General features: G+C 36.4%; 1 protein-coding gene across 2 annotated transcripts in view; it reads right to left on the minus strand.

Moving 5' to 3' along the window:
• Nucleotides 1-16808, minus strand: part of MAN2A1 (mannosidase alpha class 2A member 1) — a 127075-nt gene that overhangs the window by 74153 nt on the left and 36114 nt on the right. For both annotated transcript variants that reach the window (XM_050912619.1, XM_050912617.1), the window contains exons 4-9: nt 15964-16135; nt 14122-14249; nt 12407-12580; nt 9833-10019; nt 4174-4351; nt 127-329 (exon numbers count right to left, since the gene is read on the minus strand). In XM_050912619.1, coding sequence (XP_050768576.1) covers nt 127-329; nt 4174-4351; nt 9833-10019; nt 12407-12580; nt 14122-14249; nt 15964-16135 — 1042 coding nt within the window. The remainder of the gene's footprint in view (nt 1-126; nt 330-4173; nt 4352-9832; nt 10020-12406; nt 12581-14121; nt 14250-15963; nt 16136-16808) is intronic.

The raw sequence follows: 16808 nt of genomic DNA on the forward strand, positions 1-16808 counted from the left end.
AGTAAACTTCAACTGTGCATTTCAAAATCACTTTTCCATCTGTCCAACAGATCTAGAGTACTTATACATTCAACTCTCCCATGTGCCAAGATATATGTTCTGAATTTACTGGATGGCAGTATTTACCGTAAGTAGGATTCCAGGACTCTATCCAGTCGTTTATAGAAGGGTCGCGATGTAAAATATCCACTCCAGTAATGATGATCTCTGTCTGCATAGGTGAAGAAGTCTCCACTTAAAACAGGGAAAAATGAATTGCTGCTCTTTTCACCCAAATTGCTTTCTTTGCGCAGAGCTTCAAAGTAATCTGATAAAGTTCCAAACTGGGCCTGAATGAAAATTAAAATTACTGTAACATAGTTCCATTTTCTTTATTTAGACATATGAAGACAATGAATATGTTTGGCTTCATATACATTTCAGAAATATGCCAGTCTTCCAGCAGAATTATAGCAGAAATCCTATCCTAAAGAGCTTTAAAGTTTCCCTGCACACTTTTCAGGCAAGCTGAATAGCTCTTCCAAAAGCATTTCAACTTCAAGTCAGTACAACACAGACATGGACCTGTTGGAGCGGGTCCAGAGGAGGGCCACAAAAATGATCAGAGGGATGGAACACCTCTCCTATGAGGAAAGGCTGAGAGAGTTGGGATTGTTCATCCTGGAGAAGAGGCGGCTCTGGGCAGACCTTATTGCGGCCTTTCAATACTTAAAGGGGGCTTATAAGAAAGATGAGGACAGACTTTTTAGTAGGGCCTGTAGCGAGAGGACACGGGGTAATGGTTTTAAACCGAAAGAGGGTAGATTCAGAGTAGATATAAGGAAGACATTTTTTACAATGAGGGTGGTGAAATACTGGAACAGGTTGCCCAGAGAGGTGGTAGATGCCCCAGATCTCTGGAAACATTCAAGGTCAGGTTGGACGGGGGCTCTGAATAACCTGATCTAGTTGAAGATGTCCCTGGTCATTGCAGGGGGGGTTGGACTAGATGACCTTTAAAGGTCCCTTCCAACCCAAACCATTCTATGATTCTATAATTCATGAAATAGGAAATACTTTTTTTTTTTTTGAAGTATAAATTGGTATCTAAAATACAAGCTAAATCTCAACAAATAAGCAAAGCATTCTTTCGTGTCTTATGAGTAAGTCTTGAGCTGAGTAGTATCTCAATATTACATAAGTAGATGTCTGGACTAAATAAGAAACTTAATGTAATGCAACAAGAGCATAGTTGTCTTAATCCTGCGTTTTCAAAATTAACTCTGTTGTGCTCCAGATCTCCAACATATGCTTAACCTAAGATGACTGTTGATCAAAAAACTAGCATTTGCTTTCAGAAGCTGTTTTTTTAAAAAACTATACACAAAGAAATTGTGTTTAGAGATGTAACATGGGGGATACAAAAAATTCATTATCTTCTGGTCATTTGACTCATTCTAATGTCAGTTGAGTGTAAACAGTGAAATAACCTGGTAGACTCTTCTATTGGCATATAAAAAGTCTCAGTTTAATTTATGCATAATAGATGTAAAGGAGATCTCCAAATGGAGATTAAACTCCCTGACAGCAAAATAGGTATCTTTTACAGTAATCTACCACATACTTTTAGGACCATAGAATAGTTGGTGGTGTGAGAATCTCAGTGCTAACAGACATATCCACTAGATAAACATAAGAAATTTCTCTGAAAGGGTAAATCTCTCATAATATCAGAAAGGCAGAGTAGGCAGTCCCTTGTGTAAGTAGTAATATCCTAGGCATCTCAGCACTTAAGGAAGAAATGTGAACTGCTCCTTTATATAATCTAGGTTCTTAGGAAGCTGAGCGTGACCTCTTACTTGCCTGTGGAGTTACAGTCCACGGGGGAAGGTGCAGCAGTGTGAAAGTTCTCCACCTAAGCTCATATTTCCAAGGATAAATGACATCACTTTAAAATAAAAAACAAAACAACAAACAAACAAAGAAAAAAAAACCCAAAACAGAGAGATAAAGAAAAAAAACCAGCTAAATAAATAAAATTAAAAGGAGATGTGCTCCAGTGCCAAGAGTGCTCCAGCTGAGCAAAAAGTACCCTAGGTATGAAGTGGCTGAATCAAAGTATTGCATATCTTTTTGTCTGGGTATTAAGAACCAGAAAGAGGGTTGGATCCTTTACAAGGGCCGCAAGGGCTAGTGTGATTCCCAAGGCATTAATCCAGGTGGGCAAGCCAGGGCTAATGAAGCAGACTCCTAGAGTCGTTGACAACAGGCTGAGCAGAACCTTTCAGATGCCTCAGAACAGGAGTGGTCCTTGAAGAATGACCTCGGAGCTAGAGCCTTCAGTTTTTGCCCCAGAGAAGAAATCATCCAGCCCAGGTTAGTAGGAATGGAGACTACAGAAAATATGCTGCTGTTAGTATCCAGAGAGTAACTATCTGCACACTATATCCATTTTTGAGGGGAGTAAAGCTGGTGACAGCACCAAGCTTTAGATTTAAAAGATGGGCTTTAGATTTAAAAAATTTAAAAGAGTACTCTCCAGGCCTAACTCCCTCCACTAAGTCATAGCAGGCATTCACATACATCATGTTACCCACATCCCATAGGAAACAGATGCAAAATCCAGCTCTCAGACAAGCTGTGATCCCAAGAGGTCATCTTTCTTATGCAGAACACAAGTCCAGAAGTCAGCAGGAAGAACTAACACACTACAGGCACTACTCCAATCTGCAGTTAGAGGAATGGGGGGAGGTCTCAGAAAAGGTGAGGAAAAAAAGATGCACACACAAACAATATATGAAAGAGACTAGACCGGGTTTAAAAAGCCTAAACGTGAAAGCAGCAATACTGCTCTCATGTGATACTCAAGAAAAAACAAGGTTGTGGTCCCCTATTTCGTATTCCCATACTGAAAGACGATGAAAAGATGTCCAAGTATAGAGTACATCTACAGTATAAGAAGTCTCTCAAGTACTCAACTTATACATTAGAATGAATGAATGTGTACATTAACACTCAAACATAATTCATGATTTAAAGTGATATCTCATCTGCTAATTGTGTTAGTATATTCACTCCTTTTGTAGCCAGGTCAATCTCTTAGATTTTATTGTATTCAATAACATGTGCCAGCAATGGTGCCTCTTAGGATTTTTTTTATTTGTTTGGGGACATAAAACCAAGAGGACCCAAGCAAAGCAACAAAATTTGCTTGAACTTTTAGCAAGAAAATACAATAGTTTTAAATAACAAAGCCTGTGAGCCTTAAATAACAATGCCTGCAGCCTGTGAAAACAAGAGTACTAAGAAAACAATCAAACCTAATTGCTGTTCTCTGAAATAATCTAGTTTGGTGTGCCTGGGATAGAGTTAATTTTCTTCACAGTAGCTAGTATGGGGCTATGGTTTGGATTTGTGCTGAAAACAGTGTTGATAACACAGGGATGTTTTCGTTATTGCTCAGCAGTGCTTACACAGAGCCGAGGCCTTTCCTGCTCCTCACACCACCTCACCAGTGAGCAGGCTGGGGGTGCACAAGGAGTTGGGAGGGGACACAGCTGGGACAGCTGACCCCAACTGACCAAAGGCATATTCCATACCATATGACGTCATGCTCGGCATATAAAGCTGAGGGAAGAAGGAGGAAGGGGGGGGGATGTTTGAAGTTACGGCGTTCGTCTTCCCAAGTAACTGTTATGCATGATGGAGCCCTGCTTTCCTGGAGATGGCTGAACACCTGCTTGCCGATGGGAAGTAGCGAATGAATTCCTTGTTTTGCTTTGCTTGCATGCGCAGCTTTTGTTTTACCTATTAAACTGTCTTTATCTCAACCAACGAGTTTTCTCACTTTTACTCTTCCAATTCTCTCCCCCATCTCACCGGGAGGGAGTCACTGAGCAGCTGTGTGGTCCTTAGTTGCTGGCTGGGGTTAAACCATGACATTTGGATACTATTTATAGTTTTCAAGCAGATATTATTAATAGTAAAGGTTTTGTTTTGGAGGGAGAGAAGGTGGTAAAGGTAAAAAAAAATCTACTGCCAAGACAAACCAATCTGCTGTTAAATAATATATAAAGCTCCACAGTTTAAAAAAAAAAACAACAAAACCACAAACCACAACTTTTTTCCATGAAGAATCTCAAAGTACTGAGAAATACTGTTTTCTCCACAAACCAGAAAAAGTGTTGTATTTACCTTAACATGCCACTCAGGATGAGAATTCATGTAATCAAACAGTTTCTGATAATTCTGGTACTGCTGGTCCCATTCTGAGCTCTCAGCATAGCGGAAATCATCCCCTAGTGGAGCCAACAGAACTTTAGTACGGAAAAGTTTTGACTTCTTTCTGTATTGATCTAAAATCATCCAAGCCCTTGAGGGGGGGGGAAAAAAAAGCAATTTAGAAAACAGAAGAATAAAGGTCAGCATTTGATGAAACAATTCTTAGATATCAAGTTGCGCATTAGGGTGACCCTAAACAAGACATACAAAACTCTGCTACCTCATTTTGTAACAAAAAGCTGGATGCAATTCCCCCCACTGGGACAGCACCTTCAACCTACTATTGTTGCAAACACTATGCTAGTTAAATCCTCCAATAAGCTTATCAAGCTCCATCTCAAATAGTAGGGCAGTCTGCATCAATTTATTCCTGTGCCAAAACTAACCTTCAGTTTAAATTATGTTTACCTGCTTTATATTTAGATAACAATCCTAATCCTTTCCAGCCCTTATTTACAATAATAAGCAAGCTCTTCTCATCCCCTCTGGTAATTCCCTTGGATACTTTGCGTCATATCTTCATGTCCTTGACAGAAAAACTGCCCATAAATTAATCTTTGAGGAACTCCAGCCTTTGGGGGGGGGGAATCTGGAGGAAGTTCAGTACTAAAAATCACTGTTCCCCCTTCAGCCAGCTTCTTACCTGTCTTAGAGCCAGCCTTCTTAAGCTTTAAGCACATGTCCTGAAAAATTAAACCCACTGCTTTTCTGCTTTTGGCCTTTAAAAAAAACCCAAACAAAAACCCCACATATGCACACACAGAAAAAAGGCAGTAAAATTATCCTTTGGCACCTACTAACTCTTTGACGGGTAAAATATCAGCTCTGTCATTAAGCAGCACCGTATTAAAAGTTACAAGTCTGATGTCTGGGTTACTGAAAAGGTCCATTTCCCCCCCTCCCCCTCCCAACTACCATCACTATCAAAATCTTCAGATGCTGATCCTCTCTAATTAAAGTGACGGAAATAATTTTAGTAGGGACTATAAACCATAGTAACATATTTAAGAAAACAGATACACAAATGACAAGTTTTAAAGAGAAAATAGCAGCAAAATCCAGACTCCAGTGAGCTTTTTGTTTCTACAAGTCTTTTTAATTGATGGTCTACCGAAATCTACTTTCAACCCATCCTCTTGAAGATTTGTTATATAAACATTTATGTGAGAATTGAATCTAGCCCAATATATTTGAAACCCATGTTTCTTTGACCAGCAAGTCAGGGTTTATTTCTTTATCAGATTATAAAAGTATTGAGTAAACACAAGGTCTGACTGTATTCTGGAGGGAGAAAGGGGGCACAACAACATCTTCAGTTAAGGATCTACATAGTTCTGCTGACACTAGAATAGACCCAACTAGTGGCTTCCCCCCCCTCTGTCTACAGTTTGATTTATAGTTCAGATTACCAAGTATTTATGCTTGAATCAATATTTTCCATGACTTTCAACAGGTTGCCGATTTAAACGTAAAGACTTCCTCTCCACACAACTAACAGAACAATTGGCACAATGCAAGACTTTGTAATTCTACCTTTTAAGAGGCCAGCCTAACTCAGATTTTCCACACGCAGCCTACAGTTGGAAACATACTTTATTTTAGAGCCTCTTGAAAAATACAGGACTTCAGGAAAGGTTACGGTTAACAGGATATTTGACTTTGACATCTCTCTTCAGAGTCCTCCTCTAGTTTCTTTCCAAATCTACTGCAAAATTCATCAGTGTTGCTGTTCTCCCTTTCTTCAAAGTACTCATAACTGCAGGATTATTAGGGGTTTTTAAGGGGGCAGCAGGATCTTCCTCCATTGCAAACCAGTTTCAATTGCAAAAACACCAAAGAAAAATTAGATGTCTCAAGTCAGGTATATCCTCTTAAGTTTCTCTCAAATAACTTCCTAAATCACTAGTTCATACAGGAGTGACAAAGAGTCAGCAGAAAGCCCCAGACAGAATTTGCTGAAGATGAAAAATACTTCTGGAGAAAAAAAAAACAGATTCCACTGAGTCCCACCAATGCTTCCCCCTTCTGGTTCCCCAGCAAGACAGTATTAGACATTTTGATATATGTTTATCCTGCCTACCTGAATGAAAATTTGAAAACCAAAGAGATCCGTCATGATAAACTTTTTGTAGCACCATAATTATGGATATAGCATATCAGCAGCAACTCCATTTTAATGGCTTTAAAAAATAAAACCAACAAATTTTTGGTTTTATACAATCAAAAGTTCTTGGAATTGTATACAAGACACATTGTGTAGTTCTCAATATTCAGAGCAACCCTAAGTGCACTCTTAGTTGGCAACACTGAAGTATATCAACATTGTCAGTAACAGCATCAAGAATATTTTTCATCTTTCTTTGGGAAGCTTTCAGATTATCACCGAATACTTAAGACCTTTCACAAATGAAGAAAACACCTTTGTATCACAAGTGTGTTCTTTCAATGCAAAAATTCCAAGTATTTGGCTAAAACATATCAAAACAATTAACGTGGCTGGGTTTGCCCCTTCCTGTGTCAAAGGAGGAGCTGTAGCCACGCAGAGTCTGCGAGAATCACAAGAAATTTTGCAGCAGCTATAGCAAGTCCTATGTGACAGGTTTGACAGTGGTCATGGCTTCACAGTCTCTACTACTTCAGCCCATATAGCACATGAAGTATTAGGGACTCACTCTTTGCTCAATTTCAACTAGAAAACAAAATCATTTGGTGGATTGGCAATTTTCTATTCAGATAATTTTGTGGAGGAGATGGCTATGCAGACAGGATGAGTGCTTCCAAAGAGGGTGATCTCAGATTCTCAAGGTTGGCAATCACAAACATTAGCTACCAATACCACATCAGCAATGTAATTCTAAAAGCCAGTTGCAGCTTGTGCAATGTGACCAACCATAAAGAGAAAAAAGCTGAAGGGTAAAACTGGGCTCTTGAACAGCAGGGCGTGAAGGGGAAAGTCCATTTTCTACTCCTTCTCTGAAGCGCATAACTTGCAGTACAGATTCTTTCCTATTTTCATGCATGGGAGACAGAGACATACACCAAACAAGCTATGCTTCCTCTAACAAAACAATTCATTCCCATTCCAGGAAAAAAAAAAAAACCCAACAGCTGTTTTTTCTTGCTAGTGTGAAAAGCTAGAACTTCAGCATTCAAACATATGGATAAGGATGCAGCTGCAAAACAGGGCAAGTGCAACAGTAATCTTTATAACCTAAGCTGTTATGAAGTGTAATTAAACAAGTACAGGCTTTCAATTAGGGTGCTGTTTCATTCCTTCCTACCAAATCACAACTAAAGTGGCAAGGCAATGATAAATCCAACAGCTACTAGTCTTAAGTTTTCAATTCAATATCCCTTCAGTATATACGTATGGCCATAATAGTACTGAAATCAAAAGCAACAGTTCCAGCTGAGTATTCAGGATCTGTGTTTTATTAATTTTGTCACAGCTTCAGCACTGAAGAAAGGTCAGTGATCTAAACCTTGCCTCTAAATTAATCAAGTGTGTATCAAATATTTTTTTTCAGATCCATGTAGTGTAGATCTGTATTTTTCCAGTCTTAAAAAACACAGCAATCAGAGATGAGAGACAGATTAGTTAGTGTGCTACAAACCTTTAACTTTGGAAAGCTTATGATGTAAAGATAGATTTTTCCAGTTACTTCTGGATCTCATACATCTCGTCATAACAACTGTAAAACTTGTGTTGTTACAGAGGTCAGATAAGAGAAGTTTGTGGTTGCCTACAATATTCCAGCTTTTTCGTAAAATATGAGTAGTGTTTTTAGCATTCTCCAGCAAAACGCTACTTCCTGTGTTTTAGTGGATTTACTTGAAACTACACTCTCAAAGTATGGTTCCTGTATTCCTTCCAGTGTTCCAAATGTAAACAATCCAGGCTCCCAACTCAAAGACCATGTGTTAGTCTTACTTTTCCCTTAGGTATTCTCTGCCACACTGCTGTTTCAACTCCCTGTTAGACACCGAAACTGTTTTTATCTACCAAAGGCTGATGCAAAAGATGAAGTTTCAGAGACCATATTGAGGTGATGATCTGTTCAACTTGATCATACGTTCACTACATACCTGCCCCATTTGTTTTATTCTTTGATTTCATATGACATGGTGAAAGAACCATTTCTTTTACAAAGTCTAATTTAGATTGTTATGCAGAGGTTGCATCTTGGAAGTGCGGGGATAAATTAAGATCTAATTAAAAAACAAAAAACTTAAAAAGCATTCCGAGCAGGCACTCTACATCGTATTTATAGCCTATATGTTCCAGGTGTTCATAAACAAGCTGTTACTCTTTTACAAATATTTGTCTCAGCTAATTGGGATACATATGCAAGATTTTTGTTTTTACAACTTTGATTTAAAGACACATGAGCTTTCCTTCACATTTGATAAGCACTGGGTGTATCATAATGATTCTTCTATTAGCTGTACTGTTCTCTTGTCACCTTCAGCTTTCATTTTTCTACTTTTAAAGAAAATTACTTTTTCCTATCATCATTCCAATTTCTATCTTAAAATATGACAATTGTGACGTATTCTGTTTTATTTTGGTTTTATCTTCAATAAAATTTTGTAATTGAATTTTACTGACAAACTGAAGTTTTCAAGATGCTTGGCAAAATTCATGCTCAGAAAAAGAACATGCAGACTTGACAGGTAGACAACCAACGCATCATCATCACTTCATCACTTCAAAACTTCAGCATCAAGACTAGAACCAAAAAGTCACCCTGCTATCCTTAACACATTTGTTATACTCAGCAATTTGCAACAATTGTAAACACCTACCTAAATCTCTCACTCAAACTTGGGGATGGTTTGAAGGCCTGAAGATAGTAACAGGACTGCAGAATACAATCTTTTTCTGGAAAAACCTTTAGCAGTTCTATCTTCCCTCCCCCCCCCCCCCCCCAAATTGAGAATTGGTTTTGTAAAACTTGATTCTTGCCCACGGCAAAACAACTCAGTGTTTCTATCTGAAAAATAAAATTGAGGTCAATATGATTTTTTTTCCCTCCCGCCCTGGACATATAAGACTCAGACATAGGACTCAGATTCACTTTAAGTGTCCACTTCAGGAAACTTACGTCACAGATTGCCAAGTTTTGCAAGGATATACCATGGAAAAATATCTCATCGTTTCCAGTTACAGCATACTACACCATGCTGTCCCTGCAGTCTTCCACTGGCAGGAGACAGATCACTGTCTATTCATAAAATTCACAGAAACTACAGTAAACCAGTAACATGACTATAACCAAACAGATGACTATGTTCTGCTTAGGATTCAGAGACAGTAATAGTTAGACTCATGTATCCTGAATGGAAAAGAAAAAAATTTAATGCATCTTCCTTAATGATAACCTGTCTTCAAATTTCACTGTCAATTATGTTCTGAACTTATGAGCAAACACTAGGTTAAGTAATAGGTATTATTTTCCTACAAGTTTATTTTAAGAACTAGATAAATTCATGAAGCTATGCTAGATATCTTTGACCAGCATAATTTTTTTTTTTTAAAGTAATTCCCTTGCAGATTATGTAAAAACTGTACCTGTGTTGAACATTTCCAGCATGAATAGCTTCTGGTGGAACTCTCCATGGGCAGCTTACTCTTCCTCCAGGAAGACGTTTGAAATCAAACTGGCAGCAGATTTTCGGATCTGGACCACAAGTATGAGGAACATCATAGCTATAGAAAGGCATCATATGACAAAGGATATCTGTACTGGATCCCAAATCTGGAATTAAATACACAGAGCACACCTTTAAAAGAAACCCTCTCAGATTTGCCAAAACTAAATCAGTTCCATGTTCTTAATCCAAGAACTGTATTAAAAACATCAGATCAAGATAATTCTTGCTTTGAATATCCATACCTGGAGTCTACCTTTGTATGTACCTTACACATAAAGAGGCTAAAAGCAGAGATACAACCAAGACTGGAATGTTCCAATCAAGCACCAGTTGACTGGGAAAGACAGGAACAAAATGTTAGGGGTTTTTTTACCCGGATAAATCTCATTATTTCTGGAATCTTAGAGGTGGACAAAACACATCTTTTACACTTTGAGTGAATCAAAACAAAAAAAAAAAAAAACCAACAAAAAAAGAAAAAAAAAAAACCCAAACTAAAAACCAACCACCCTGCTGTCATTACCTTATTAGTACAACATTTGAATTGGTTGGCTTTAGCAATACCTTTATTTCTTGAACACATAACTTCAATACATTAACAGTACGATTCTATATACTTGTAGATAGATTCTGTGTGCTTGTACATAGAACTACAGAGAATTCTATGCACTTCTGAGACCATCTTTGCAATCCTAACTTTTCCATCTAGTCAGTCCATTCCCTAAAGTTTAACCCACCAGGAGCAGAGATCTACACACATTTTGTCAAGTCTCAAAAGAAGGTCTTTCAAAGTTTAATTTCAAAGAGAACCTGAAGTTCTCATACAACTTAAGAGAACCTTCAGTTTACTCATCTGGTAAAACCCCTAAAAGCTGATTACCTATTTCCAGCACTAATGACTTAGAAAAAAAGGGATGAACACTGCAGATGTGCCACAGAACCTGGTCCCTAAGTATGTCAACAATACATATGACAATACTCTTCAAAACCTTAACAGCAGAAGTCTTCACAGTCCCAATCCAGACCTTTTGTTTAAAAACTCCTGTTTTACTATTACTTACTTATTACTAAAAAGGTAATATTCCATAAATATATGCGTTTGCTTTACAACTGCAGGAGTTCTCTATCTCAGGTACCACGTCTACATATTATGCCAGATGAGTGTGCAGTGATCTTTGATATGTGATTTGTTTTGAAAAGCCTTCTTTTGAAGCCCATACACTAGACCATATCATACATGTGACTTACGCAACTATTTAGGAAAAAGGCCTGTCAATTAAGTATTCTGTACACTGAGTAGCATACACCAACGTTCAAAGAAAAATCTCTGAAGTATCAGTATCTGACAAATTCTTTCACAGTGGTATGTTTTCCTCAAGTCAAGTTTACTTGTGCACCAGATTGCTTTCTCTGAATACTCTCCTTCCTACAATTTCCAATTAAAAACACAGAGGAACTAAAAAGCTTCAAAATCACCACCACCTTTCAACAGTAAGTACTAAATACATTTGTTTGACCCTGTATTGATAAAGTGGTGACATATTAGCTTACTTTAAAAAACAGAAAGACTCAAACCTCAACTACATACATTCATCATACAGCTTATTCGAATGCTGGTACAGTACAAAGCAAAACAAAATATTCATATAGAAAAGTACATTCATTTACAGACACATCAGTTTGCTAAGGTATAATCACTACATCACTGAAGAAAACTTTCGTACTCTATATTGTATAAATAATATCAAAAAAGCAATTATATTTATCCTAAGAATAAGGTTTTAGATGAGAATTTCACTGCAAATTAAAATGGTGAAATGTTTTTAATCTATTTTTCTGACTAAAGATAACCTACAAATTTCAAGTCCACAGAAAGCTACTGTAACTAATGACACTAATTTGTCACACCAGCTGAGGAAAACTGGTTGCTTGAAAGTTTTTTCCTTAGTAAGAACATAAACAAGACAGATCTCTCCATCTTCAAATATCCACTTTTGGCCCTTCCCCCCCCAAGAGAAATGTTCCTTCTCCTCCACTTTATTTCCACATAGTAGGAGTAGGAGGAAGAAAACAAAGAAGTGAAAAAAGGAAAAAGAATATTCCACCCCATTTATTTTTTTTACATATACTTGTAAGGAATGTGGGAGAAGGGAAATAAGAAAAACTGAATGCACAAATGAAAGTGAAGAAACAGGAAGATCAGAGAAACAATGGAAATTATACAGGTTTTATATTTAAACCTTTTCCTAACACACAGGTACTCACATTCCCTTTCTATTTAAAAAAAAAAAAAAAAAAAAAATCCCCAAAACTTAACCTAGATGAAAGATTTTCTTTTTTAACAGAACTGCAAATCTAAAATTTTCAAGTCTAGACTAACTTCTCTAAATAACCTGTTTTGTAAAGATTTCCATACTATTTATTCAAGTTCTCTCCATATTTTAGCTGTGTAAATCAACAAAATAAATTAACATAAAGGAAAAACACATACCCCAGTTCTGTCTCCAAAAAAATTCTAGTGTCTTCTGTGTTGCAAAATGTTTTTTAACTGAGTAATGAACTCTCTGTATAAGCATATTGGAAAATCCTGTGCGTTTCAGAAGGTAGGCCATTGTTGGTGAATGCCCAAAAGGATCAATTGCCCAACCAGACTTTGGTTTTACTCCTGTTGACAAAAGAAAAAAGTAAAAAGGGAAGAAAGTTTTACTTTTCACTCAAAGAAAGCTATACCAATATAATTCAAATCAGAGCACTAAAGCTAAAATTTCCAAGAAGACAAATTAAAATATACACCTGAGTATTAAGCCATCTGCAGAACACACCCTGGAATTAACAAGCTAGAATTACAGATAAACAATTGACAAAAAAAAAAAAAAAAAAAATCAAATGTCTTAAAGGCAAGACATTCTAACTACATAAAAAACCTGAGATTAGTACTCTATGTTGTTACACTGTTTCAATTTTGTCTCAAACATCTTTACATGGAATCATAAAAGTGAAAAAGGAGATGTGTTTCATTAAGTAGTTTACAGATGTTACAATTAGAAAGGAAAGCTGAAGGAAAATGAACAGATGGAGACGGATTGATGTCGTAGCTTGTTGAATTTTCACTGTAATTTAAATAATGTTAACCTTTGCTGGCTTTGGAACTAACTTTTCTTTTGATTTATTTAGTTAGCAATCATTAGAATCATGTTGATTAATACTGTCTTTTCACTGGAGTTCATACTAGCAAATAAAGAAACTATATCTAACTCTTGTTTGACTGATTCTTCAACATGGTTCCTTAGGGACATTTTTACTGTCTTACCAAAAAAACAGTAGGGAATGCATTACCCTTTTATTAGGCCCTCCCTCCCCCTGTCTCTTAATTATGTCAAGCTGTGTTTATGGAAATTGCAATCTAAGAAAAACATAGTGAAACAGCTTTTCAAAATAATTTCAGTTAATTGGATGAAGTAATATTAACTTATTAAAACCACTGTACAAGTATTTTCTATATAAAAAGGGTTATCTCTACTTATGGAACATTATCTCTACTTCTAGAACTAAACAAATAAAACCTCCCAAAGCAACCTAAACAGTTCAGCCAATGTTACTGCAGTCAGTAATTCCTCTAAGTTTCAAAAGTGAATGAGTTGGCCTTTTTTTTTTTTTTAAATATGAACAATTCTAACATTACAATGGGTTTAGGTTTAACTACTGCTACAACAACTACTACTAAATTTCATATTTACTTTTTTGAAAGCCTTATATAAGAGAACCTAATGAATACACAGCCTGCAGAATAGATCCAAACACATGAAAGGAATATCAATTTTTAAGTCATTTTAAGGCCTTTGTCACTATTTTCAAAAGACAGAAATGGCAATCGGAAACTGTGTGATACCAGAGACATATGATCTACAATTCAGCACGATCTAGTGTTATATTTTATTATGCTAATATACTATGCACATCTTTCATTGATCAAGACAAAATGTTGTGACATAAAATTGTTTAAATACACTTCATCCAGGAACTTCTATCTGCAAACAGTAATTGCAAATACTAGACTCAATCCTATAGCTTCCAGTAAGTGGTCGGATTTAAGGTTTCAGGAAAGCAGAGTAAACAGAGCCTTCTAAGCACCTCAGAAATACAAAAAAGAATTTTCTAATTGACTTCCTGTATTAACACAGTTAAATTTTAGATCAAGCTACATACCAAGGTTCTTTTCTAGCCATTGATGTCCTTCTATCAGTTGGTCAATTAAAGCAAAATAATGAGGAGAGGCTTCATCAGGCATGACCCATCCTCCTGTTACTATTTCAAATTGCCCATCTTTTATTAACCTGAAAAAACATGTAAATTGTGTTCACAATCTTGCATATGAAAACATGCTCTTAAAAATCAGTTTCTGAATACTCAATAGGTATTTACCAGGGACACGATGCCAAAATCTAAATTGCTTGTGCTACTTCCATCACTGGACTACATTTCTTTAACCAAACAGGGAAAGAATGAATAGATGAACAGTGAAATTTTTAATGCCTCTGTGCAATGAAAACTACCAGCTCTGCTGCATGTACCATAATATTTGATTTTTTTTTAAATAAGGAAGACAGCTATTTCCTGCATAGATTACAAAAATAAAAGTGTATGTGCCACAGTACTGAAGGCCAATTGATTGAGATGCCTAGACATTGCACATTTCAAGCACTACTACTATCTCCCCGTCTTTGATCTACTGTTCTGTTTATTGCTTTAGAAAGGTGATAGAGCTTCCAAGTTTATTGTATCTATAAAGGCTTCAGACCATCTCACTCATTAAAATGCCTTCTTGGAAGAGATCACAGGATGATCCAGTCTCTCTATTAAGATGTCAGTGAACATAATGATGAGGCTTCCAGCATCAGGTGGTCCCTACAGTTAAATAATGTAGTTTCAGCACTTATATTGTACACTAGCATATAAATGTTTAATGAATTCAAGAAAGAAATACAGTAAACTTATCAAAACTTGTTCACATTACAGATAATACCCATAAGAGTAATGAAAAACACAGAACAAAAATAACCTCCAGTTCAGCTTCTGTAACTTTTACAGCAGTTTAACCAATACCTCATTCCTCTGAAGAAAGGACACAGTTCCCTAGTGACTATCATTTACTGTTTATTGTGTACCAAGGAATCTTTTTAATCTCAAAAAACAACAGCTGTGCTATAATACTCATGCATTGTACATAAATTTTTAAATAGATAGTTTTCTATGTCATTCCCAAGATTTCCAACATTACCTAACCTTTGCAGCTGTGAGGCTCTCATAGCATTAATATATACTGCAACCTGTGCATCTTGAAGGGGGGCATGAGAAGGAGGGTATCACAAAGATGAGCTAAGAACTGTTGGATCCTGCCTTAAAGCAAAGTAAAAAAAACAAAACGAAACAAACCCCTTTTTGAAACCTCCAAACTAGATCCTTACTTCAAGTTTATTCAAGCAGTATGCTTTCTTGTCTCAATGTTTAGGCAAACCTTTTACTTCTGTATTACATTTTGACCTGTGATTTTAAAAAGAACTAAGAGCAAGGGTGTAGAGTATGTACTACTTTACCATTTAAGCAGCTTCACGTTTATAAAAAATATACATATTTAAAAACAAAAAAATCTCATTTCATAGTTGTGTTATAACTGACAAACAAATTACCATATAAAAACAGCTAATACGAAAGATTATTTTTAGTCCATTACCAATACTTCAATGTGACTTCAAATTAAGTTTATAATCACAACTCCATTACAATTTGAACAACAACTTCGTGGTTGTACATGGAAACTTTTAGTCAATTTTTTCAGCAACTCAGTACTTCGGCTTCACTTCTTTAAACGGATTTTTATTTTGTAACTGGAAAAAAACGAACCAAGCCCAAAAAATCAGAAATTCAATAGTCTATTATTCTAGCAATTCTGCATCGCAACAAGTGAAGTCTCAAGTTTACAGTGTAGTCAAATACACAAAGTCTCAGAACATGCCACATGGAAGATAAGAAATAGTTCACTGTTCAAACCTTTTAACGGCATCCTTTTTTTGGCTGTCTATTCCATCCCACCATTTTGAAAAGTAAGAAATCTCAGACCACATAAATTTCCTTCGGTTGTCTTCTTGCAGTTTTATAACCATATTATTTAAGATATGTTGCGTCTGATCTCTGAAGTAATCATCAAAAGTCTTCAGCCAACCTAAGAAAAAGAAAATATGAAATTTAAGTTGTTTTCAACAGTCTTAGAGACCTGCCTTCTTCCCACTCCCTACAAAAAGTTAAGTGAAACATTTTCTTAAAAAGCTGAACTTTACATGCTGTGGATAGTTTGCAGTGCTAAACTCTCCAGGAGTTTCTTTTTACAAAGTTTAGATATTTTATTTCCTAAACATATAAATATATGGAATATTAGGCCTTCTACTTTGATAAACAGAATACACAGATTTAAAAAATTGAGTCTTTTTTTTTTTTTTAATTTAAGCACAAATTAAGTAGTTGAAAAGGAAGATGTACATATATGCAAATTGATCTTCCTTGATAACTTCCACTAGGTTTCCTCATCTCTCACATTAGGAGGACTGTAGTGTCTACTAACAGATCATCTTCTCAGCCCAAGCCCTATTCCCAACACACACCCCCCTAACACCCCCTAATCCTTCCCTCAATGTTTTATCTTTTCTTTCAAGTCATAAAGCATCCCATCACCCTACTTTATGTAAAATAACTGAATGAAAATCCTTACTAGCAGCATCTTATACCTACAGCTTGAGGAGAAAATGAAGAGCCACTAATGGTATCCCCCAGACCTGGAGGGTAAAGAAATAAAACGGGAGCAAATGAAGCAGCAGTAAGCCCTGCAGCACGTGTTCAGC

Source organism: Gymnogyps californianus, chromosome Z (genome assembly GCF_018139145.2).
Source record: "Gymnogyps californianus isolate 813 chromosome Z, ASM1813914v2, whole genome shotgun sequence".
NCBI lineage: Eukaryota > Metazoa > Chordata > Aves > Accipitriformes > Cathartidae > Gymnogyps > Gymnogyps californianus.